This window comes from Silurus aristotelis, assembly GCF_946808225.1.
Source record: "Silurus aristotelis genome assembly, chromosome: 7".
Lineage (NCBI taxonomy): Eukaryota > Metazoa > Chordata > Actinopteri > Siluriformes > Siluridae > Silurus > Silurus aristotelis.
The window spans coordinates 11,696,193-11,719,845 of record NC_139580.1 but is presented as its reverse complement, the minus strand read 5'-3'; the positions used below and the strand labels follow the sequence as shown (position 1 = coordinate 11,719,845).

The 23,653-nt window shown below is 41.4% G+C and overlaps 1 protein-coding gene across 2 annotated transcripts in view; it reads left to right on the top strand.

Annotated features, from left to right (window-relative positions):
• diaph1 (diaphanous related formin 1) overlaps positions 1-23,653 on the top strand; it is a 139,511-nt gene that overhangs the window by 101,397 nt on the left and 14,461 nt on the right. For both annotated transcript variants that reach the window (XM_083546946.1, XM_083546945.1), the window contains 8 exons: positions 17,983-18,078; positions 18,226-18,320; positions 18,427-18,528; positions 19,486-19,725; positions 19,874-20,003; positions 21,006-21,131; positions 21,371-21,534; positions 22,219-22,360. In XM_083546946.1, coding sequence (XP_083403072.1) covers positions 17,983-18,078; positions 18,226-18,320; positions 18,427-18,528; positions 19,486-19,725; positions 19,874-20,003; positions 21,006-21,131; positions 21,371-21,534; positions 22,219-22,360 — 1,095 coding nt within the window. The remainder of the gene's footprint in view (positions 1-17,982; positions 18,079-18,225; positions 18,321-18,426; positions 18,529-19,485; positions 19,726-19,873; positions 20,004-21,005; positions 21,132-21,370; positions 21,535-22,218; positions 22,361-23,653) is intronic.

Genomic DNA, 23,653 nt, shown 5'->3' with positions numbered 1-23,653 from the left:
AATATTCAGTACAGTTCACTGTGCAGCAGGAGAGGGTTGAGGAAGTCTGTGGTTATCGGGAAAGAGAGCATTGAGAACACTTTATGGAGGACCAAACAGGCGATGATGGATGTCTAGGGCAGGTCGGGGACAGGGGCATCAGTAACCAGGGGCCCCAAGCAGATATTGTGTCTGGACTATTAGTTTTTTATTTTTAGTTGCCCATCAGACACACGGATCCAACAACCAGAGAAAGAGGGAAAAACCTCGTTATTGAGCTTAGAGACAAGCTCCTACCACATTGTAACCTTTATCAAGAGAGGATAAGGATTAGCTACACATCCTTGTCCTCTCCCGGATTTCATGTACACATTTATTTCCATTACTCTGTACCAGTGCACTTAATAACTAGCAGAATTCTACTGATTTTCTGACATTAGCCAGCGCTTTCGAACATCCTCTACTCAATTACGTTACTGCAAAACCAAAGCCTAGAACCAGGCAGCACACTGGAGCTTTAACTTGCCTGGTGCTCGTGATAATCAACGTCTGATTTGTCCACCGCAGTGTAGCAACAGACTGAAACCGAGTCTGACATTTTACAACAAACAAACACTATACGACAGTTAGTTCTGCTTCACTAATTTGATTGGACAAGCTGCGCTCCAAGAGTGCTGATATCGAGTAAAACAGCACGGCTCAATTTCACCGTGCGTATCGCTCCACTCGTCTGTGTTTGTGTCATAAAATTTCAATCCGAGCAACAGTTTATTGCGCCCATTCCTCCACTTATTAAAGGCTGTCAGTCACCGTGGGTGCCGGCAAAAATAAGCGAATCATTTGCGTCTGAAATGTCAGTTACTCGAAAAGTAATATCACACTCGCAGTTGCGACTTAACGGGATATCAGCCTGGTGATGATTCTCTGTCGGTATGAGCCCGATATTCAGTATAGCAGCATATATAATTTTATTTACACATTTTATAAGAAAACACCAAAAAAATAAAAACGTAAGGTAGATTTAAATATTTCATGCACAGAGTTCTTGTTCGAATGAGTTTTTTTTTCTTTTCTTTTGTCCTCCTCCACTCTCCATTTGTGGACTGAACAGTAGCTCTTTGCCTACTGATTCGGAGGCCAACGCCACCACTTAGAATCATCATAATAACTCCCTTTTTACACCAGCGCTCTACAGAAATGTGTGTGGAAGCTGCTGATAATTAGCACTGACAAGCACAGATTAAGCCTGAAAAGGGCAGCGATGCTGATCTATTAGAAGCTGCTCATCACCTCCTTATTCACAACAGAGGCTAAAGAGCTTTTTGTGCCCTTTTTTGGATGACTGTGCTGTTTTTGAGTGCAGCACACATCCAGAATGAGCAGAGTCTGAAGCAGCTAACAGCCCTGACTGCCCCCCCTCCCTCCCCCCCGGCCGCAGGTCTCTCTGGACTTGCTCTAGTCGGTAATGAGCGCTTTTGTTTGGCTGGCATTTAAGGCCAGGTGGTTGCTGTGGCATCACTTTGTGCTCTCTGCCTCCTCATTAACGCGCGGCATCATCGCTGTTAATTAGCCGGCTTTCTGTCATAACATTTGTTGGATATAAGACTGCAGCTTTGGTGCTGGGGTTGATTTATTGACTGGCGATTATTATTAAAGCTGAGTTATTATTAATACGGTCATAGCAATTATGACATTCCTTATATTACATGCATCCATGTTTTATAAACCGTTAAATAAAGCACTGTTATAATTAAACAATATGATGGCCTAATCTCAATATGTTAATTGATTAGACGCCTTTTTCATCCTGGTTCATTGCTTCTGCAACATTACCTCACCCAGACATCCACATGATGGAAAAGAAAATGTCATTCGTCCAACCAAGCCACACTTTTTCATTGCGCCATGATCCAGTTCCGATGCCCATGTGCCCATTGTAGGTGGTGGAAAAGGGTCAGCATGGGTACTGACCAGCGTGCTGCTACACCGGCCCGCCCCGAGCTGCAATACGATGTGTGTCCTGCCACCTTTCTGTCATTGTCAGCATTCAGCAGCATGGGAAGGAGTTCTCCACGCTTTTAAAAAGTCAAGACATTTTAGGCCATAAAAAGTCTTAAATTCACTGTTCTGGGTCTTAAATCTTTTTAAAACGAGTCTTAATTTTCCGATCTCTATGTACTTCCTCTAATGTACATTTAAAATGCTTTCGCAGCACTTTAGAATGTTTTTGTCAGGGTTTTTTGTGGTGGTTGTAGTTCTTTCTTTCACAGTCCAAATAAAATGTGCTGTATTACGATAACAAATGAGACCCACATGCAACAGCCAATCAGATTTCTGTTATCGGAGCGAATGTCTCTTGGATTGTACCACGAAAGTAAAAACGGATTTTATGTTTTCAGCTGTAGGGAAGTGCAAGTTTAGTGATAAGAAGCTTGAAAGAACAAAGGATTTTAGGGTCCGGTTCTTTTGTAGGATCGGAGCAGACGGACTAGCAATCACTTCCTACATGCTTCAATTAGTCGTGTCCACTTCTTGCTCTTGCATATTTGGCCTGAACTCTGAAAACACATGAACTCTGACAACGGATTGTTCACTTGCTGCCTATTTTTGAGAGATGCCCTCGAAATGAGATCATCATGGTAATTTCTTGTCTTTTGGTCCCCTCTGTTTTTGCAAAGTCGGGGAGGCAGGGAGGAGATGGAGACAGCGTTGGAGGAAGAATGTTAATTCGATCATTGTGGCAGAGATGGGAGGAGTGCTAACATCTAAAATAAGATTCAGTGGACCAACAGTGGCACTCCTACACGTCGAGTGCGTCTTTTTTAATTGTACGCGTGGGTTTTTGGCCTTCGCCATTCCATCCAACGAAGAAAAGTGGAGAGTAGGCCGGAGAGGGAGGAAAATGGAAAAGAGAAAGATGGCTAGAACAGTGTCTGGAAAAGAGAGAGAGAGAGAGAGAGAGAGAAAAAAAAGCCATTTGTACGTGTACCCAATTACTAAGCACTGTGCCCAGTCACCTTCACTTCACCCTGTCCTTCGTTCCTGCTCTTTCTCTCCATCTTTCTCTTTCTGTCTCCATCTCTCTCTGTCTTACTCGCTCCCTTACTGCACATGCTCAAAATAGAAAGGCAGTATACTTGGTGTTCTCTCACGCGCGCGCGCGCGCGCGCGCACACACACACACACGCACACACACACAGTTGAGCACATTTTCTTTGTCTGTACGCAGACAAAGGAATTATAGGTTGTGGTGTGTTTGTGTGTGTGCGCATGTGTCAGAGTTATGAGTAGTAGTTGTTTGTGCACTAGGCTTCTGAAGGTGTTTGTGTCTGTCAGAGTTGAGGTGTGTGTGTGTGTGTCAGCCTCAGGCCCGAGGGTTGTGCACACGCCCCGCTGTGTCTCTGCTGATGAGCGACGGCGAATCCTCCCCTGGCCCATGACCTCATTAGAACAACCTCGTTAGAGCCTCGTTATGGACTGCCTCTTAATTAAGAGACCGCTGGCTGCTCTTGCACACCCACACGCGTACACTAATTCTTCCTCTCCTGCTCTTTGTGCCCTCATAAGAACAGAAATAAGGACAGCGAGGGGAGAGGGAGAGTTTAAGGGTCCGTGTGCACTGAAAGTGCAACTCCATGCCTAAACCTGTTCACTGGAGTAGGTGTGCGAGATATCATGGGATTGCGGTGAGGTGTAAACTCGATCCACACCATGAAGAAAAGTTTTCGACTTGGAAATAAAGTAATAAAATTTCAAGCAGGAGCTGCGTGGCAGAAGCGTGTATAAGGCGGATTTGAGTCGGCTTGTATAACAGGACATTTTCAGTGTTTTCAGAAAGTTAAAATGACAGTAACTATGATGTCATTAAAGATAAAGATTTAAAACTTGTCTCTTTCTAACAAGGATGTGAATTCTGGATTGTTTCAATTGGATTAAATAGCAAATCTGCGCAAGTACTCCTGTCAGGTTAAAGTTACACTCTATGGCCAAAAGTTTGTGGACACCTGTCCATCACCTGCTTGTTTAGCATCCCATTCCAGATTTATTTCCTCATCTGTTTAAAAGACACCAAAGGTTTCTGGCAAGATTTTTTTGTCCTACTTCCGTGGCACTAGCGTGGCTGTAGGGTTTTATTTATTGCTGGGGTCTGGGGTGCAGTCTGTGCACTGGAGCAGTGTCATGCTTGAACAGGTTCAGCTTTCCTAATGTAATGCTGCCAAATCCAGAGGCATTGTGTACAATTGTGCACGACTTTAGTGGTAACAGATTGGGGAAGAACCACACAGGTGTCCAAATACTTTTGTCCGTATATTGTGTATTGGGGCATTGCCATGCTGCAGCCTGTTGTAGTGGAATTAACCTGCTACAGAATTATACCATTATACAGATGGGTGTGTGATGGTGAGGTGCGAACATATTTTTTTTGTACCACATCACATATTCATCACCTACAACTGCTTTTGTTCCCCGTTCTTGGTTCTAGTTTTCATGCTTGGTCGGAAACAATGCATGAAAAAAAAATATATAAAAGCTGAAAACTACATGTATTGTATGCCATGTGTATATAGCAAGAGAGAGCAAGGTCCAAACACAAAGATCTGTACTCTTAGAGGTGTTGGAGGGTGTCTAATCTGTGGATCTTTTCTTAGAGCGCATATGCACTTCTGCTTCATCGCTCTTCATTCCTTGAACATCGTGACTGGACTTGCACAGTCGAGCGTGTGTGTGTTTTCAGAGCAGTTACGTGCAGGTTTAAAGTTTAATAAATCTGTCAGTGCTCAGTGATTCTGTTGAGGCCTAACCAGAGCTGACACATTTGCTAAAGCACAAATACAGACATTCATTTTTATATATTTATATATATATATCACACACATACATAAGCTTTCACCAAGACATGTCTCTCCACAGTGCACTTACCTCTGCTGTGTGTTCCTTCCGCTGTTGTACCTGATTACCGAGTCAGCGTTTAATGTGTTTTATGTGTAGTGTTGATGTATTGAGTGAGAGCCTGGTTTTACACACAGTAGCATGCAGAGTTAAATCTCTGGGTGTCTCTGCAGGAGGAGGCTTTAGCCATGTTCAGGCAGTTAATGCTACAACACTGACCCAAAGAATGTTGAGTAGCGGCAGTAGATATTGCCTGTCACACTGCAAAATTTCACCCGATGCATGCTTCAGGCTTAAATACGCCAGGATTATGCTCACTTTTAACAAGGTCTATACATGAGTAAAATGGCTGGCTCATGTATGGTGCACTAATGCAGCACGTCTTCTTTGCACAGAAGTTTTACACTGGTGTTGCACAAGCTAAAGCCGTGTCTCACACTCGGGATAGTTTGAAGTATTAACAGTGATGGTTTCCGTATTACAAACCTGCCTGAAGTCTTCAGAGATCTTCTTGATGGGGCAAAGATTTTAAAACATAAGGTATGCACTTTGAAATATATTCCCTTTGACACGAGTGTTTGAAACGCTGATATTAACAACAGTGATGGAAAGAGAGAAAAACAAAGCAGAGCTTGTCTGTGTGCTTTATATCTCAGTGCACAGTGACAAATGTGTGTCCCAGAATAGATATGAATTCTCTGTATTTGATGGACAGGGATGTCTACTATTAGCAGTGTTTTACTTTTTCTTCAAGACATGTAAAGGAGAGTATGTAAGTAGTGCATGCTTTAGCCTTAGACTGACATACAGGGACTGGAAGATCAAATTGCTGAACATTTGTTTGTTTCAAATGCCTTCAAAGACAGAATAGCAACGTTTTAGTGTTGCGCAGTTCTTTTTGGATTTGCATACAGTTTCCTTAACTTTTTGGATAAGTGACTTAGTCGTAAAGCATCAGTCTGCAAGTGTCACCAGGCTACCATTAGAGATTTCAGTTTTTTTGTTCAGTTCACTCGCCTAAATTCAGTATACAACTACCAGGCATAACATTATGACCAGCGAGTCAATACCACTGATTATCATCACGGTACCTATTAGTGGGTGGGATATATTATCCAGCGATTGAACATTTTGATAGAAGCAGAAAAAATTAGCAAGCATAAGGATTTAAGTGAGATTGACAAGGGCCAACTTGTGATGGCTAGACGACTTGGTTAGAGGTCCCCCGAAAATTCAGTTGTGGGGTGTTTTTGTTCTCGGTCTGCAGTGGTAAGTATCTATCAAAAGTGGTCCAAGGAAGGAGCAGTGGTGAACCGGCGACGGGGTCGTGAGCGGCCAAGGCTCACTGATGCACGTGGGCTGAGCGAAGGCTCGACTGTGTGGTCCGATCCAACTGACGAGCTCCTGTAGCTCATATTGCTGAAGAAGTAAATGCTGTTAATACTCAACAGGACTGTTTTCGAAGGAAAAAAGGGGGACCACCACAATAGTAGGCAGGTGGTCATAATGTTATGCCTGATCACAGTTGAAGTTTGTAGTTGACGGACACCTCATTGTGTTATTTAAGCTTGAACTTAATATAATCAACAAGAACTCATTACTCTTGTTGACTCAATATGATGCAGAAAATTAGGCCTCACATCTCCAGGGCTAAAAAAAAACTTGTAAGTAGGCAGACTGGCTACCCTTAAATCACTTTTTGTTTCTGATTGACATTGTGAATATGTGCATGTGCATGTATCCTGTGATGGACTACCAATTCAGGGTGTATTCATATCCATGGTGACCCTGATCAAATAAAGGAACAGTAAAGGTCATAGTTAAATGATCAGCCTGCATATTTCATTTTTCACCTTCTTGGCTTTATGCCATATGGTCACAGTGTTACACTTAATGTTCTGTAGCAGAGCCAAGTACCCAGTTGAATATTTCAACAAAGCTAAATCCCAATATATTTTTGGAGGTTGACAGCTCTAACACACACACGCGCACACACACGCACAAAAACACACACACACACACACACAGGTGTGTTCTGATGCCATTTATACATTTTTGAATGACGTACTCAAATTTGGCATGAGCATGAAATATCAGACTACTTCTGTAGTGTGTGTGGGAGAGAGAAAGAGACGGAGGGGGTGGATGCTTGCACTGCTGGTGGCAACACCATTGGCTTGGCCTGGTCAGACACCATGACAGGTTTGAGTTATGCACTGATGACAAGACATCCAAGAGGAATGAACCCCACAGCAGTCCATCTCTCTCTCTCTCTCTCTCTCTCTCTCTCTCTCTCTCTCTCTCTGTCTCTCTCTCTCTCTCTCTGTCTGTCGCTCTTCGTTCTTATCCCATGCACACACGCAACACATCTGAAATCCCCCTGAGCTTCTACAGAGGCCGACATTCCTGCACCCACGGAGAAACTGGTGTTTTTCTGTAGCATTCGATCCTCCCTGCTGTTGCTCTCAATGAGGAGGTGAACTTGACTGACTGTGTGGTTAAGTTGCAACGCCAGGGGACAAAAGCTTGAGATCTCAAATTGTGACATTCCTCAGAGTTATAAATGCTTAATTTCAAACCATTTCACACTTTTTTTTCACAGCTTAAAAGATGATTCAATAATTGGCTGGCAAGATTGACTCGATTCCAACACCAAAATACTTCTGAGAACTGATGAAGCAGCAGTTCAATTTCTTTTTTTTTCTTTTTTATAAATGAGCCATATTGCCATTTTTTTTAATCAGACCAGAGGGTAAATAAAATTAAAAAAAATATCTAAAAGTGTGAAAAACTTTTTTTTATGTCCCTAGCCAGATCTCTGCTACAATGAGCTCCATTCGGCTACATAATTTGCATGAGTGGGTATGATCAGCCCCTACAGAGGATCTGCTGCAGAACCTGGAACTTCGACCAGCTATTTTTACCATTGATTTTACTGCAGCTTTTTAATTACCTGGTTTAGTCCAATGAAATTTCATGCTATTCTGGTCTGTAAGATGATTACCTCTGGTTTCCTATAACGACGTGGCTTTCTGATGTTTCAAATAGCAAAGGTGGTACATGCTCAGTAGGATGAACAAGACCCTGAGATCAGTTTTTGAAGCGTGCGCAGCACTCTACACAGCCCAGAAGCAGAAAGCAGTAGGTGTATCTGTTTGCTATTTGCTTCAGCAAAGCTCGATCGAGACCTCTGTGTGCACCAAAAGGGAGAGCAATGAAGCAACAGAAACATGCTGTGCCCCACCCACTGAACTGAAATCTGTCCTAGAAGGACCATCCCTGGCACCCGCCTTCCTCACCTCTACAAAGTTTGAGTCAGGAAGTGTTTTTTTTTTTTTTTTTTCTCCCCACTTAAATCCCTGTAAATGCCTGACCCTGCACTCTTCTTTTTATTTCCTTTCATGGCTTTTCCCCATGTCTAGGATTTATTATGCAAAATAAAATGTGCTGCAAATGAAAATCATGTAAAATGTCGATGCTGGAAATGGTCAGCCAAGTGTTTCTTCTCGTCTGTTTTGACGCACGCATGGCTGGTGCTAATCGCTATTCAGCTAATCTCGCCGTCACTACGGGCTGCCTGCTATCTTGCCCCATCCACACACAGAGGTGATTAGGACACAGTGCGCAAAGTCAGCGTGCAGAACAACAGATAAAAATCTGCAGGGACGTGATGGAGCCCTCTCTCTCTCTCTCTCTCTCTCTCTCTCTCTGGTTGTGATGTTTGGTGTTCAGATGTGTGAGCAGTATATTTACGGTGTGATGAGAAGTGCTGGTTGAGGAGAGGGATGCTCAGCTGTAGACTGATGCTCAGTGGGGCCCATGCACTTTCCCCTGCTTCTGCTAATTGGATCGATCCACACCGGTGATGGAGTGTGAAGGATCAAAGCACAATCAGGGTGAAAAAGAAGGTCAGCACACACACTGTCAACACAATAAGTACCTCTGTAGAGTATTGGGGTCTAGTGCAGTGTGTGTGTGTGTGTGTGTGTGTGTGTGTGTGTGTGTATGTGCATGTCACATGGCGTTTCATACATAAAGCCCAGGATAATATTTCTGTTGCTTTAGCAGTAATGTGCTGCAGCCTTTAAATAAAGATGTAACAGGAAGATAGCAGGAGGTTTGTGGACACCTGAGCATAAGAATCGTATGTGCTTTTTGAACATCCCATTCAACATTTGGTCCCCATTTGCTGTAATAATAACCTCCACTCTTCTGGGTGAGTTCCCCTAGATTTTGGAGTGTGCTAAATGAGGTTTGTGCTCATTTAACCCTAAGGGTGTTAGTAAAGTCAGGTACTGATGAGGCCTGGGGTGCAGTCATCGCTCCAGTTCATCCTGAAGTTGTTCAGTAGGGTTGAGGTCAGAGCTCTATAGCAGGCCACTCAAGATCTTCCACTTCTACCCATATCTTCATTGAGCTTCATTGTGCACATAGGTATTGTCCTCTAGAAACAGGTTTGGGTCTCCTCCAACTTTGTGATAATAGTTTGGGGAAAACAATCATAAGGCTGTAAAAGTCTGGTGTCCCAATACTTTGGTGTATGTTACAAACTTAATCACCAGCATCTTGTATCTTCTCATTTGCTGTTCATTTAAGGAGGAATCCCAAAAAGCCAATCACTCGTTTATATATTGGCTTTTTGCTTTTCATTGTTGACTCTTTTTGCTCTCAGGACTTGGAGAATTGTATTGGTCTTGTTCGGGTGGATTGATGTGCCAGTCTTGGCTGAAGTTATCTTGTCGTACATTCACATCGAACCTCTTCCTGATTATTTCTACTAGAGTAAACAGGTACATGTGTAAAAGAGGCTCCAGAGAAGACGGGCTGTGTGTTCTAACTAAGGAATAAGGCACTTGGGGGGGTGCTGCTGCAGAAGAATAATCACTAGTGGTGTGAAACGGCCCATCGTGCAATGACGGTCTGTTTTCCTGTAACAGCATGTCCTGCGTCAAATACCACTCATCATTTTCATGCATTGTACTTATTTAGGGTTGCTTATTACATTTCTTTTGTAACCGCATTTGATACACTCGAGCGATTGCCAGCCTCTATTTTACATACTTAAACGAAGTAACGAATCAGTGCGAATCCATAAATCATTTCACTCTAAAGACTCTTATCAGAAAATCTGTCTCGGACCTGCACACAAAAAAGGGTAATAAATCAATAAAACAAATGTCCCATTTGCCATGCAAGTGTTTGTGTATGGTGTTACTATAGCAACAATTGTGTATTACACTCTCATTAGAAGTGCTGTTACAGCTGTATTTAGGGTAACACTTTCAGAATCGAGCCACAGAAATCTATCGTATAAAGAGGTGTTGCACGTTAACACGAATGTCGAAAATGATCATGTGACTTATTGTGAATAATCAGCGCACTTGGACTGTATGAACATTGAAAATATTCATGTAGGTACAGGTGTATTGTCCTTTCTGTGGTTAGAATCCAGATGAGTGTGGGTGGGTGTGTGTGTGTTTGTTTTTGGATGTGTGTTCACTGACCTACAGCTTTTTTAACTTGCTCATTCCGTATTTTGTGTGTGTGTGTGTCGCAGTGCTGTTTTTGAGGAAGAGCGTTTGCTGTGAATGTGGATAAGGGTTTGACTGTAACTCTTTCAGGCAAGCAGAAACAGTGCAATCCCACTGGGGCTGCTCTACTGAGAAAGAGAGCAAACGTGTGTGTGTGTGTGTGTGTGTCCGTCCTGGGGGAGTTGTGTGTTCTGCTGAGTGCATGGGTCTAATGTACGTGTGATTCGGTGATAGACGCTCACCATCCTCCCACTTTTCCCCTCACTGGCATGTCTTCACTGTTCCCATGTCCTTTTCCCCTCTTCCTTTCTTCGTTCTCTCGCTCGCTCGTTTTTCTTTTTTTCTCTTTTCTCATCTTCTCCTCAGTAGCTGTGTTTACAGTCTAATAACTCATTACCAGTCAGGCAGATGGCTCAGACAAGATACGAAAATTTTCTTGTAAACTTTGGAATTATTTTTGGGGTACTTTCACATATGCATTTGCGTCATGGCCTGTTTAAAAGATTTTGAAATAATTCGGAGGTTGAATGAGCGACTAATTTGCAAGTAGAAGACTGCAGGAAGTAATGTACTTACTGGACTGTAAAGAAGAAGACATTTAGCACATTTCTGAGACTGGCTTGGTTTGATGCTGAAAAGATCAAAAATGGTGTTTTTTTCTTTGTTTTACGGTCAACAGCATGGTATATTTGTACAAAATACAAGTTTTGGGCCGGATTCTTGTTTTAATGTGCAATGTGTTATTGTGTTAATTCAGTGGAATGATCTCCAGACTGAATATGTCCTGCCCTCTACAGCATCTGCTTCTTAGCAGGAAATATGCTTTTATTGGTGTTTTTTTTTTTCTTTTCACTTTCTCTCTTTCTGTCAAAGCTTTCTGTGTCTAGGATATCATCCTCCGCCTTTCAAAGGTAGTGCATGTGGGTTATAGTGGGTTATATAAAACGCTTTTCTGTAAATATATAGCTTGTTGTCTAGGCTGCTGTCAGGTTTGTTTAGATGCGGCAGGGGTGTGTTTTAACTTGAACGCTGCTGTGTAAACGGACATTTCCAATCCTGACTCTCGAACCATTTCATGGGGATTTTTATGCATTTGGGAATTAGTCATTTCATTCAGATATCATGAAAAAGATTTCCCATCTTTCCCCCTTCCCACCTTCTCCACTAGAGGGCGCCATCAACGCAACCCACTCTCTCTAAAACACGCATTTAAAGCAGTGCATTTAGTTCTAATTGCTCTGGGTTTCAAAGTGTCAGCAAGCATCAATAGCCTGTCTGGCGGAAGTGTCACACGCAAACCGAGCCTCTGACCTTCCCTCAAGTCAAACACGCACATATACACATTATATTCACTCTGCTTTCATCATGTCCCCTCACAAGCACTGGTCTCTTTATACTGAGCAGAAAGCCACCCTCGCTTCAGATGACCTACGGGCATGTCAGTGGCTGAGTGTGTGCGCATTCGTTTGAGGCAGTGCTGCGTTAACCTTGCACTTTAGAATTTTTTTTATACTCAGCATGCAGTGTGTATTTACCAAATGGCCTTAATTTTGTACACACTGACGCTTTTATGGTGGCTAGAGCGTATATTGTGCGTATGTGTTCTTGCTCTCTTGGGCTCTGTGAGATGTGAGAGAACAACAGATCGAGTCTGAGTCATAGATGAGTATTTTGTTCGCTCTCTCTCTCTCTCTCTCACACACTCACACACACTGTCCCTGTGAAACCTTAGTTAGCTATTATTTAAAAGGCGAATGTGAGACGATTATTGACAGTTTCCGTGTGTGTGTGTGTGTGTGTGTGTGTGTGTGTCTGTGTGCGCGCGCACGCAATTAGGTTCCTTTAATTGCAGTAGTAAATCTCAGTTCGTCTCCCTGAGAGAGTGCCGATAGCACCGTGATTTAATAGCCATTTGCAGGCACAGGACACCAGTGCTCTATCTCGTCCTCTTTCATTTAGTGTGTGTGTGTGTGTGTGTGTGTGTGTGTGTGTGTGTGTGTGTGTGTGTGTGTGTGTGTGTGTGTGTGTGTGTGTGTGTGTGTGTGATGGTGCATAGGATTTCACCACATTAATGTATTGTTAGAAGTGCTATGCCAAGTGACCCGACACTTGTGCAAGATCAGAAAGTTCTTACTGTTGAAGAGTTCTCTGTGAAACAAGCTGGCTGGATTTGTGTGTGTGGCGTGTTGTGAAGTCCAACAAGATAAGAATAGTGCCGGGGGTTTTTTTGTGTGTGTGTTTGTTAGACACTGTGAAAGAGTATGTGGAATTGTTTCAGCTTTACATCTTGTTGGTAGGTTGTTCATGCGTCACCACGATAATCTTCCACAGCAAATAGAGCAAAGAGAATACGCATTCATGTTAATCATTCATCACACCGATGTGGAGATCTAACTCTGCATATTGTGTACGAGTTCGGGTCATACACAGTTTTTTTTATTAAATACATACAGAACCAATGGAAATAAGATGCTTTATTTCTGATATACAAGTAAATATGTCTTTATCTGCCCCTTCATTTCCTGTTGTTTTTATTGGGTGAAGTTCACATGATTGGTCAGTAGGTGGCAGTATGTTCTCACACATGGATTTTTTTTCTCTGGGTATATGCAGTGCTAAACATGGGAAATAAAGTGTGAAATCTTAATAGGCTGTTATTTGTTGTTTGTATGTGTGTAGTGTACAAATGCTTCTTCTTCTCCTCCTCCTCATTGTATAAACACACACATTTGGGAGACAAGCAGATCTTTTTAGCTTATTGTGATCAGGTTTGTCATACATGGTGTCGGAGTCCCGATTGTTCACCAACTGTAGACAGTGTTTTTTTTGTCACTTTATCAGTTCAGCATTCGGAGTGAGGTGTGATTATGCACATTCTTCTGTGCACTATGATGTACACGTATTGTATTGGACAGTCGTAAAAAGCATTTCAGTACATGTATTCAGTATGAATGTGTGTGTGTGTGACAAATAATATATCATTTGATTATTAGACTCCTACAAGGTGAGACAAGATAACACTAATCAAATTGTATATTTCATATTCTTAATGCAATCATTTTATTCACTGATAAATAAATAAGACTATTTTAATATTGAATACATGAAATAGGAACCTGAAATATGTCTAAAAATCATGTCATTTAGTCAAATCATTTAATTAAAATGTATTTGATTGATAAAGGAAGGCAAATTTGTATCTTTATTATGCATTTATCCATTTCTGTAAGGACACTTTTTTGCTTCATTCATTTCGTTATTTGAAGATTTTCCTTCAAAAGTAGTTTTTAAAAGAATTATAGAAGCTGTGCAGCCTTGAAAACAAATTCTTTCTTCTGTTTGGGAAAAAAAATAAATAAATACTCGTTGCTGCCGTTGGTCTAAAAAGTGTTCAATTATGACATTCACACAGAATGGACAAGAGCAGCAGCAGTCGTTTGAATAATTTTATTCATTTGATGTGTTGCATAGACTGGATCATCTGCTTTTTTGATCAATGCATTGGATCTTTATTGGTCTAGAAAAAAATCCTGATCACTGATCAGCCACCTGAAGACCGAGTTTTAATCAGAAATAACCCAAATTATATCCTTAAATTTTAACTTTTTGCAGTTGCATTTTTCATACACCAGGGGAGCGCATGTGAGCAGCTCCCAAACCCCGCCCATAACCCACCCCCTTGACCATCCTCCTCCCTCTTCATGTCCAGCCCCTCCCCTCAGTCTCCTGTTTCTACCACCACACCCTGCCATCTGGCCCTGAGTCATTCCCCCGTCCCCCTCCCTCACTTCCTCCATTCTCTCCACTTCCTTTCAGGGTAAAAACACAAAGAAGGGATTCTTTCAGGTCCAAGGATACCCTCGGCAACTAGAGCTGTGAAAACACCCAAAGAACGCAAAGACATACACTTGAAGGGGCACAGAAGTGTGGCCATGTGGACATTTAAAGTTTAAAGGGACAAAGTCTGCAATCATCTGTCAAATTCAGACAGAGCTGCATCTGCCTTCTTAGACATTCGAGTGTGTGTTTGTGTCGAAGTACCATGTTTTCACAGCAACAACATTCCATTCACCACAAAGAGAAACATTCTTTCAATCTCAACACTCGACTCGGTTTCTACCTGGCTTTCATGCATCCTGAAGCTGGATCATCAAGCCCATTTGTTCGTTCTTGGAAACGTTTTACTAAGTTTAAAACCACCAGGGAGCCAAAAGTTTTTAGAAACAAGTAAAGTTTGCTGAAAGTTCAGCCTGCTATGTCTGCATGTGGCCACCGGAGGCATACGTGCGCCACCAAACTCTGATTTTTTTTTTTTTTTGTGAACAATGGAGGCTCTCGTCTGTAAGCGTTTAGAGTGAAAACAAGCACAAGCTGCTTTAGCTGTAATGAAAGACAGAGAGACGAGAATATAAAGTTTATGAGTGTTCAGGTCTCTCAGAGAGAAAGTGTGTAGCGCCTGCTGATCAGGCAAGGGGGCTGATTTATACCCTGCACATCTCTCCTTCTTTCTCATGTTCTTTGTCTTACTCTTACCACATCACTTTGTTTGCATCTCTCTCTCTCTCTCTCTAAGATCGCTTTGTTTCTTTCACCTGTCTGGTTTTCCCCTCTTGCTTTCTCTCTCTCTCTCTCTCTCTCTCTCTCTCTCTCTCTCTTTCCATCTCTGTTCTTGCTGTCACTTTATCACTTCATTACTCATTGTTTTTAACTATTTATAACTGTTTTCATTAACCCCTCCACTATCTTTTTCTCCCTCGTTTTTTCCTCTCTTTATTACAGTGTTTATAAGAAGTTTAAAAGGAACCGTGTGTGTTCTTGCTGAGTTTCTCAGAAAGGTTCGTTCAGCACATTAAGTTCGAGTTTTTGTTTTAGAAAAGAGTGAGTGAGTGCAACTTTGTGTCTGTAAGAGTGTGATTGAGTAAGACAGCTGGCTGGCCACTGCAAATTAAGTGTGTGTGTGAGTGAGTGTGTTTGGTAACAGCTCTCCCCCTCTCACCCCATTGTCTGGCTTTGGTGTCAGCAGGCAGCTGTTTACTGAGGCAAAGGGAAGGAAAAGTGGGGTCTGAGAGGAAGCTGCATCTGAGGCAAATTGAAGCTTTTACAAAAATTCATACTTGTGTTGTTTTTTTTTACACACACACACACACACACACACACACACGGCCTGTGATGGATGGATCGTTAATGTTAATGTTGAGTACTCCAGATGTGGCTCAAGCTGTGGCTGCAGTATTCATTATCACCACCAGAGGTGCCATGTGCTCATAAATGAGAAATAACTTCTATGCGTGGTGTGTGTGTGTGTGTGTGTGAGAGAGAGAGAGAGAGAGAGAGAGAGAGAGAGAGAGAGAGAGAGAAGGAGGCAGGCGGCAGCCATTTTGCACATGGGTCCCATTTTATAAATCCCACACGCGTCTACTCTCAACAGAGGGTCTGGATAGTGTGGTTATTTCTTTTCTCTCTCACACACTTTTATTTTGGTTGGTAAGATGATCGATAGGATTCCTCCGAGTTTTTCCGTTGTTCTGTTCTGTAAATGTTTATCCACAGTATACACTTGTCTATGATGTACATATGGCGTGTAATAAAATGGAATAACAGACGCAATATCCTAGCAAGACTCCTTTTACCCGCTTTTACTGAATTTTGCTTTCCAAGAACACTATATTTAGTGCTTTTCATAGATAGGGTTTTTTTAAAATTTTTTAAAAAGTTCTATTAGACAGAAGATGTATTTCAGCTAGAACGAAAGACATTTGTATCAGCAGGTGATTGATGGTAACTTTAAGAATATATTGGTCATACATTATCCTGCTATTCTGCATTAGGAGAGGCGTATTATGAGCATTTAAATTGATCACTGTATAATATGTTGCCTGTTAAAAACACATTCTTAGTAAGATTTATAAAACGGTGTATTCCACTAAATCGTAAACTAAACAGAAAAAGAACTATTTTCTGGCATTAAAATCCCTTCCAGTCGATAGAGTGTGTAGAAGGTGATAATGAAGGCCAGGCTTTGATTTAAACATTTGCCATGTGGCCTGATCTTTCACCTCCAAGCCCCCATGTCTATGTTCCAGTAACACGTCTGATGTATTATAGTTAGATTGTGGGTAAGGGAGAGCAGCGAAGGCACTGCGGTTCTGCTGCTGATCTCCTGCAGCTGACGGAATAACATCAAAGAATGAAATAAAGAGAGAGACGGAAAGATTGGCAGACAAAGTAAGTAGACGAAAGAGCGCAGGCCTGGAGAGAGACGGAATGGCGGGAATGGAGCGAGGGAGGCCTTTCGTAAGGGCGGAAGTGAGTGCCAAGGAAAACAAAAGTTCTCAGTTGAGCGAGTTAAACAGCGCAGAGCTCTCATTAAGAACAGAGATGGACAGAGTGGGTGAGAAAAGACTAGCCGGGGTGGTTGATTAGACGGAGAAGACGACATCCGTTGGGTCTAGTGTGCATTTTGTGTGTGTGAAAGTTTGTGTGTGATGGTGTTAAATGTTTAGCAGGGATGGCGCGTGGTCGACTTGTAGTGTAACTCACAAGCCTCCTTTAGTGATTCCATATGTCCCTGTAATCCAATATTCAGTGCTTATGAGGGGGGAAAAGGGAGCAGGGCAGGCAGGACTGGATGGAGGGAACAGGCTAAAAAAAAAAGAATGAAAATGAGAGAAAAATCTGGAGCACTGACAGAGTTTCTCCAAGCGAGAGAGGGGTGAAGGAATGAAAGAAAAGACAAGCAGATGGCAAAGCAAGAAAGCACAGTGGTACAAAGGAAAGCACAAGGGGCAGTAAACACTGCGCATTGAGAGGAGGCCATGTGGCTGTTTTGCTGCACTTTTTGTTTATTACAGTAGAAAAATTCTACAGTGAATTAAAGGGGAGTACAGACATATCTGTATCTCCATCAGAGGAAGGCAGGTCTTACATTAACATGACTATATATATATATACGCACAGACAAGCTGAAGCGATTTGCGTGGAAGCTGTGATTGTTTTTACTTGCCGAGGAGGCTTTGTGTGCGTTTCCTTCATGTTCCACAGCACAGCATGGCCACTGACCTTGCTATGAATGAATGAATGAATGAATGAATGAATGAATGAATGAATGAATGAATGAATGAAGGGTGGTAAAGTTACAAGATTGTGGTAGTCTAGTCACAGGGTGGTGTGACATGAGTAACATTTCCTCTCTGATTTAGCTCTGCTATTTGTGTTTCTCTTTTTTCCTTTCAGCCAGAAGCACAAACACCAGAGATATCGGGCATTTCATTCTAATTTCTCTCTGACCGTCCTTATTTTCTCTTGTAGTCCTAATCTACTCATAACTCTATATGTTCTTTACTTTGTCTTCTGTTTATTCTCTCTTTCACTGTTTCTGATCAAGTACCTCTATCTTGTTCTAGCTCTCGCATTTATCTGTACCTTTCTGCTCTATTTGCTTACACCACTGATTAGCTACTGTATATGTGGCAGTCTGAAATAAAGAACTTGTATATGTATGTGAACACGGCTCTTTTTTCTCTCTCTCTCTCTCTCTCTCTCTCTCTCTCTCTCTCTCTCTCTCTCTCTCTCTCTCTTTTAGCAAAGAAAGATCAGGATGGAGGTGAAGAAAAAGCAGTTCAGAAGAAGAAAGTGAAGGAGCTGAAAGTTCTCGATTCCAAAACATCTCAGAACCTCTGTGAGTACAGTCACATACATCAGCAGTGCAGGGAATAATGCACTGTTTTTAATTTCACATCTCTCTCTGATCATCTCAAATATAACATGCAGGACCAGGCTGTTGAGAATCAGTGAATAAACGTGTGTGTGTGTGTGTGTGTTGCAGCTATTTTCCTTGGCTCAAACAGACTGCCATATGAGGAGATGAAAAACGTCATTTTGGAGGTGAACGAGAACGTGCTTACAGAGAACATGGTGCAGGTGTGTGTGTGTGTGTGTTTGTTTTGATTTTGTCAGTAGTTTGCATGCACAATGGGGCCTTGTTTGCATCTGATTTGACTTTTTTGTGTGTGTGCACGTGTTCCAGAGTTTGCTGAAGCTCTTGCCGGAGGAGGAGCAGCTAAATGTATTATTAGAGTTGAAGGATGAATACGACGACCTTGCAGAGGCTGAACAGTTTGGAGTGGTGGTCAGTTTATATCCATGCACACACTCACAAACACACGCACACGCACTTGCTCAATCCTCTGGTACAGTCACACTCTTAACATGCCAGTGGCAACACAATATGTGTAAAGATTTGATTGCATGTATGTTTGTTTTTCAATTATTCTATTGAATTGATTTCACAGTCCAATTCTTGTGAAACAGAATTAAAATCCTGCCAGAATTGAAGTCATGTATGCAAAGTTTTCACACTTCATCCCACAAACTCACACGTTTCGCAGTGTGACACAATTATCCCATGTAAAAAGATATAGAGAAGAAAGTATGAAATATTGCTGGAATAACCAAATAAAAATGTTAAGCAAGATAATGGTTTTAATCAAATGGTAATCCGAAGGGAAGTAAATCAGCAAAGCAATACCTGTGACTAATTAAAACAATGCCATCCCAGTGTCCCTGGTGTTACCGCTAATTCTGTCCCCCAGTACCACATTCATCCCCCATACACACATTAACTAGACTAATTAACATGGTTAATGAAAATAATGTTTATAATGGATAGAAACAATAATATAACTTTTTTTTAGGTTTTTTTGAAAGCCAAATTAAAAAAAATATATAAAAGATGTTATATATAATGTAAGTGTACTTTTAAACCATGTGTAGTGGAAAAAACTGTCTTTATATATGAACTTGGGCAAGATTAAATAGTAATCTCATTAAAACTACAATAAAATTAATTTAATTACTTAAATTACACATTTTGTCGCTCCTCGTCGTTTTTGTAGTCAACAACATTGATCGTTCTCAGTGCCTGCACTGTCTTATATCAAGGTAATGAAATGTGTTGGAGAATGAGTTAGAATAGTAAACGTTAGTGAAAGGAAATAAACGTGAGCAGGACCTATGACTAATCGTAGCATTAACAGTTTTTCCCTCTCTCTCTCTCTCTCTCTCTCTCTCTCTGTGTGTGCTGTAGATAAGTTCGGTGAAGCGTCTGAAGCCGCGGCTCAGTGCCATCTTGTTCCGGCTGCAGTTTGAGGAGCAGATAACTAACGTGAAGCCAGACATTGTCGCTGTGACCGCAGCATGTGAGGAGCTAATAAATAGCGAAAACTTTTCCCAGCTTCTTCAGATCATCCTGCTTGTAGGCAACTACATGAATGCCGGCTCACGTAATGCCAATGCCTTTGGCTTCAGCATCAGCTACCTGTGCAAGGTCATACATACACACACACACACACACACGTACACACAACCCCCACCAGATATCAGCTCACAAACAAACATCTGTTGTGTAGTGTGCATGTATGCATAGCAAGCAGCTGTTTTGCTGTAATGAGTAATACTTCTTTTTTCACACATAGCTCAGAGACACCAAGTCTGCAGATCAGAAGCAGACCCTCTTGCATTTTCTGGCAGATATGTGTCAGGAGCAACATCCCAGTGTCATGCACTTCGCTGAGGAGCTCATTCACCTGGAGAAAGCCAGTAGAGGTGCGTATCTCTGAAACCTAGCACAATAGCACAATAATACACGTTTCTTTACTTTCTGTCTCTTTCACACACCTTAGTGATTCTTTTTTATCAGTATGCCGCTTTTAACAATTGACGTCTCAAAGCAGATGTACTTGGATTACAGAGGTTATAAGAGGTTATAAAGTTGTATAAAAGAATGTATAAGTTTAGTGCCCAAGTTTGTTCCTTAAGTTTGTCCAACTTAAGCAGTGCAGAACAGACATTCACTCTCGATGTCACATAAATGAGGATGTTCCCTTTTGAGTCTGGTTCCTCTTAAGGTTTCTTCCTTATAACATCTAAGGGGAGTTTTTCCTTGCCACAGTCGCCATGGCTGCTCATCAGGGATAAATACACATCGTTCACCTTAACTGTTAAATTCTGTAAAGCTGCTTTGAGACAATGTCTGTTGTGAAAAGCGCTATAGAAATAAACTTAAATTATTAGCTTTCAATGGAAGTATTGGTTTTATCAGCAGGGATATCAACAAGAGTTTAAAATACCTTAAATAAACCAGAGCACATGAGGTTGGTTTTAGGCGGAGACATACATGAGAAGGTGTCTTGCTTAGGGTTTTTTTTTTTAATTAGACATTTCAAAGTTTGACCAATGAATTAAATTTCAGTTAAGTGTTATGAATTTCTTGCCAGTGGAAAACTTAGACTCTTCAAAACAATTGCTTCTACACATTTAAAGCTTGTTAACAAGTGTTCTTTAATGTGTGTTCTTTGCTGCATTTTACAAAATAGGTTTTAAGTTCATTAACTGCATTGGCAAATGCCAGACCTCCATTAAAAGAGCGTTCTGAATAATGTTCCCCACAGTTAAACCATCATTGTAGATATGTTCTTATCACTAGTAATCTCACCTGTGCTACATATGCACTGAATAGAGATTTGATTTAAAATGCTAAAGTATTCCAGGTCATGGACTGTAGTTATTAATACAAGATGTAAAATGAGACCTCTTTCTTTCTCATAGTCTCAGCAGAGACACTCCAGAAGAATTTGGATCAAATGGGGAAGCAGATCAAGAATCTGGAGAAGGACATTGAGACTTTCCCTCCTCCTCAAAGTGATAAGGACAAGTTTGTCGAGAAGATGACCATATCCTTCACATATAGGTTTTGTTCAAATATTGGGTTGCAGGACTGTCCATTTTGCAGGCGTGTGTACTGGATAAAATGCTTCTTACAGTATGGATTTTGTTGAGACATTTAAAATCGTTTTCATGTTGAATGAGTGGTGGAAATTATCAAAAAAGAGATGCTGATTATAAGTTAGAGGGTTGTTTTTTAATGACCCCTCTGGATGTGCCCTTTATATTCTTTAACTGATCCGAGTACAGTTTTGTGGCGACCGCACGAGAGCAGTTCGAGAAGCTCCAGCTGATGCACAACAACATGGAGAAACAGTATGAAGATCTGGGCAAGTACTTTGTATTTGACCCCAAGAAAGTGAGCCCCGAGGAGATGTTTGGAGACCTCAACAACTTCAAAAACATGTTCCAGGTAAGGGCAGAGGTCACAGTTAGGCTCTGGGACTAGAACATAATACTTTTTATAATCATGATTGTAGAAAAGCAGTGGTCAGAGGGCGATTCAGACAGATTGGTTTCTTTGCACGTGTATTTACTTTTATGGTGAATATAAAAAGTGGAGGAGTGAAAGAATGGCCATTATGAGATCTTTTGTCATATAAGTAAACAAACACACAGATGGAAGATGTATTTAGACATTAGTACACCTGCATAACCAGATGCTGTGTGTGTGTGTGTGTGTGTGTGTGTGTGTGTGTGTGTGTGTGTGTGTGTGTGTGTGTGTGTGAGAGGTGAAGAGAGAGAGAGCAGCAGGTGTTTAGGCCATTATGTCTCCACTGTTTGTTTTTCAGTGCATTAAACACAGACCTCATAAAGATGCTGATTTTACACCACCCCCCCCCCCCCCCCTTTTACTCAATGCATCCTCACTCATACTCATGCTGCTTGTATTTAAATGTACCAATACTGACAACAGATCAGCCTCCACATTAAACTCACAACACATTTAAAACAACATCTCATCTTATGAATTGTCACTTATTGGCTTTGTTATAGCTGCTGTGTGTGTGTGTGTGTGTGTGTGTGTGTGTGTGTGTGTGTGTGTGTGTGTGTGTGTGTGTGTGTGTGTGTGTGTGTGTGTGTGTGTGTTTTACAGCAAGCTGTGAAAGAGAATCAAAAACGTAAGGAAGCAGAGGAAAGACTGCGCAAGGCCAAACTTGCGAAAGAGAAAGCAGAGAAGGAGAAAGAGGAGAGACAGAAGAAAATGACTGCCGGACACTCACTCAACATCAATGACGGTATGATTTTGTGTTTCTAATAGGGGTATCTGTAGTTCTGTTGATCAGCCACCGAGGGCAGTCACACCACATGAAAGGATTTTCCCAACCTGTGTGTGTGTGTGTGTGTGTGTGTGTGTGTGTGTGTGTGTGTGTGTGTGTGTGTGTGTGTGTGTGTGTGTGTGTGATGGAAGGAGAGATGGAGAAGTGGTGTGTGTTTGTGTATGAGTGCGAGAAGGAAAAGACTATTGCAGTTTCATATGTAAAAAAAAGTATTCTTATTCTAGTTTATATAAGTATGAGCTAAGACACAGGAACAGAAAAGAGGCAAAGAAAGCAAGGCTGTCAATAAACATGCACCCGTTAACTTTTTTCACATAGACAGAGACACAAACATTATTGCTCACTCTTTGACTTATTTTTTCTCTCAGATACCTACTTTGAGTTCCTCCTCTCCTCCATTCGGCTGCAGTTTGTCATGCCAAATTTCCGAAATCAGTATTTCATCTCTTGCACTCAGACTAAGCTCAGCAAATGAGTTAGGTTTATGGACTAGCACTGAGAATCAGTGTTCTAACTAATTTAATGTAGTGTAATGTGAAAAAGCTGAGCAGCAGTGAAAAATAATGTGAGGACAAAAAAAAAAAAAAAAAGGTTGGACATTCTGTTATAGGGAAATAATGACAGGGTGGTATGATGCCTCCCGACATAAATTGCTGAGTTGCTGTTGATTAGTTTCCTGTAGCAGTACATCCCAGGGTTTTATTTAAGAGCATGTTGTGCACTATTTATAGTTACACTCTGAAAAATGTGGAAAGCATTTTGTGGCAAAAAACTGCTAAAAAAGCACTGACATTCAAGATTTTCTCTATTTCTACACGAATACTAAGCAACTATAATAAATGAGAAAACAATTAGACATTTTTCTTTGTCAAAATTTGACACATTTAAAAGAGATCAGAGACTGGTATCAGCGTTCACCGTCTTTGCGAATGATTGTCACAGTGGAAGTTATCATGCGTTAGATTTATCAGTCATATTAAAGCTGTGGTTTCAATTACAGCCAGAACTTCTGTCTACCGAGACTTTTGAGAATCAGCACTAGTAACTGCTGCATATTTCTTTAACTAACACACCAGACAGAACTGCCTTCAGCTCTACACTGTACACTTTATATACATGATTTGTCACAGTGTGAGAACTGTCTAATGTGCTTCACACACATACACATGGTGAGAAAAGAGCAACCTCAAAACAAAGGCCTCAGTGTCTGAGTCTCCTGCTCTCTCACTTTTGTGTTCTCTCGTTCTCGCG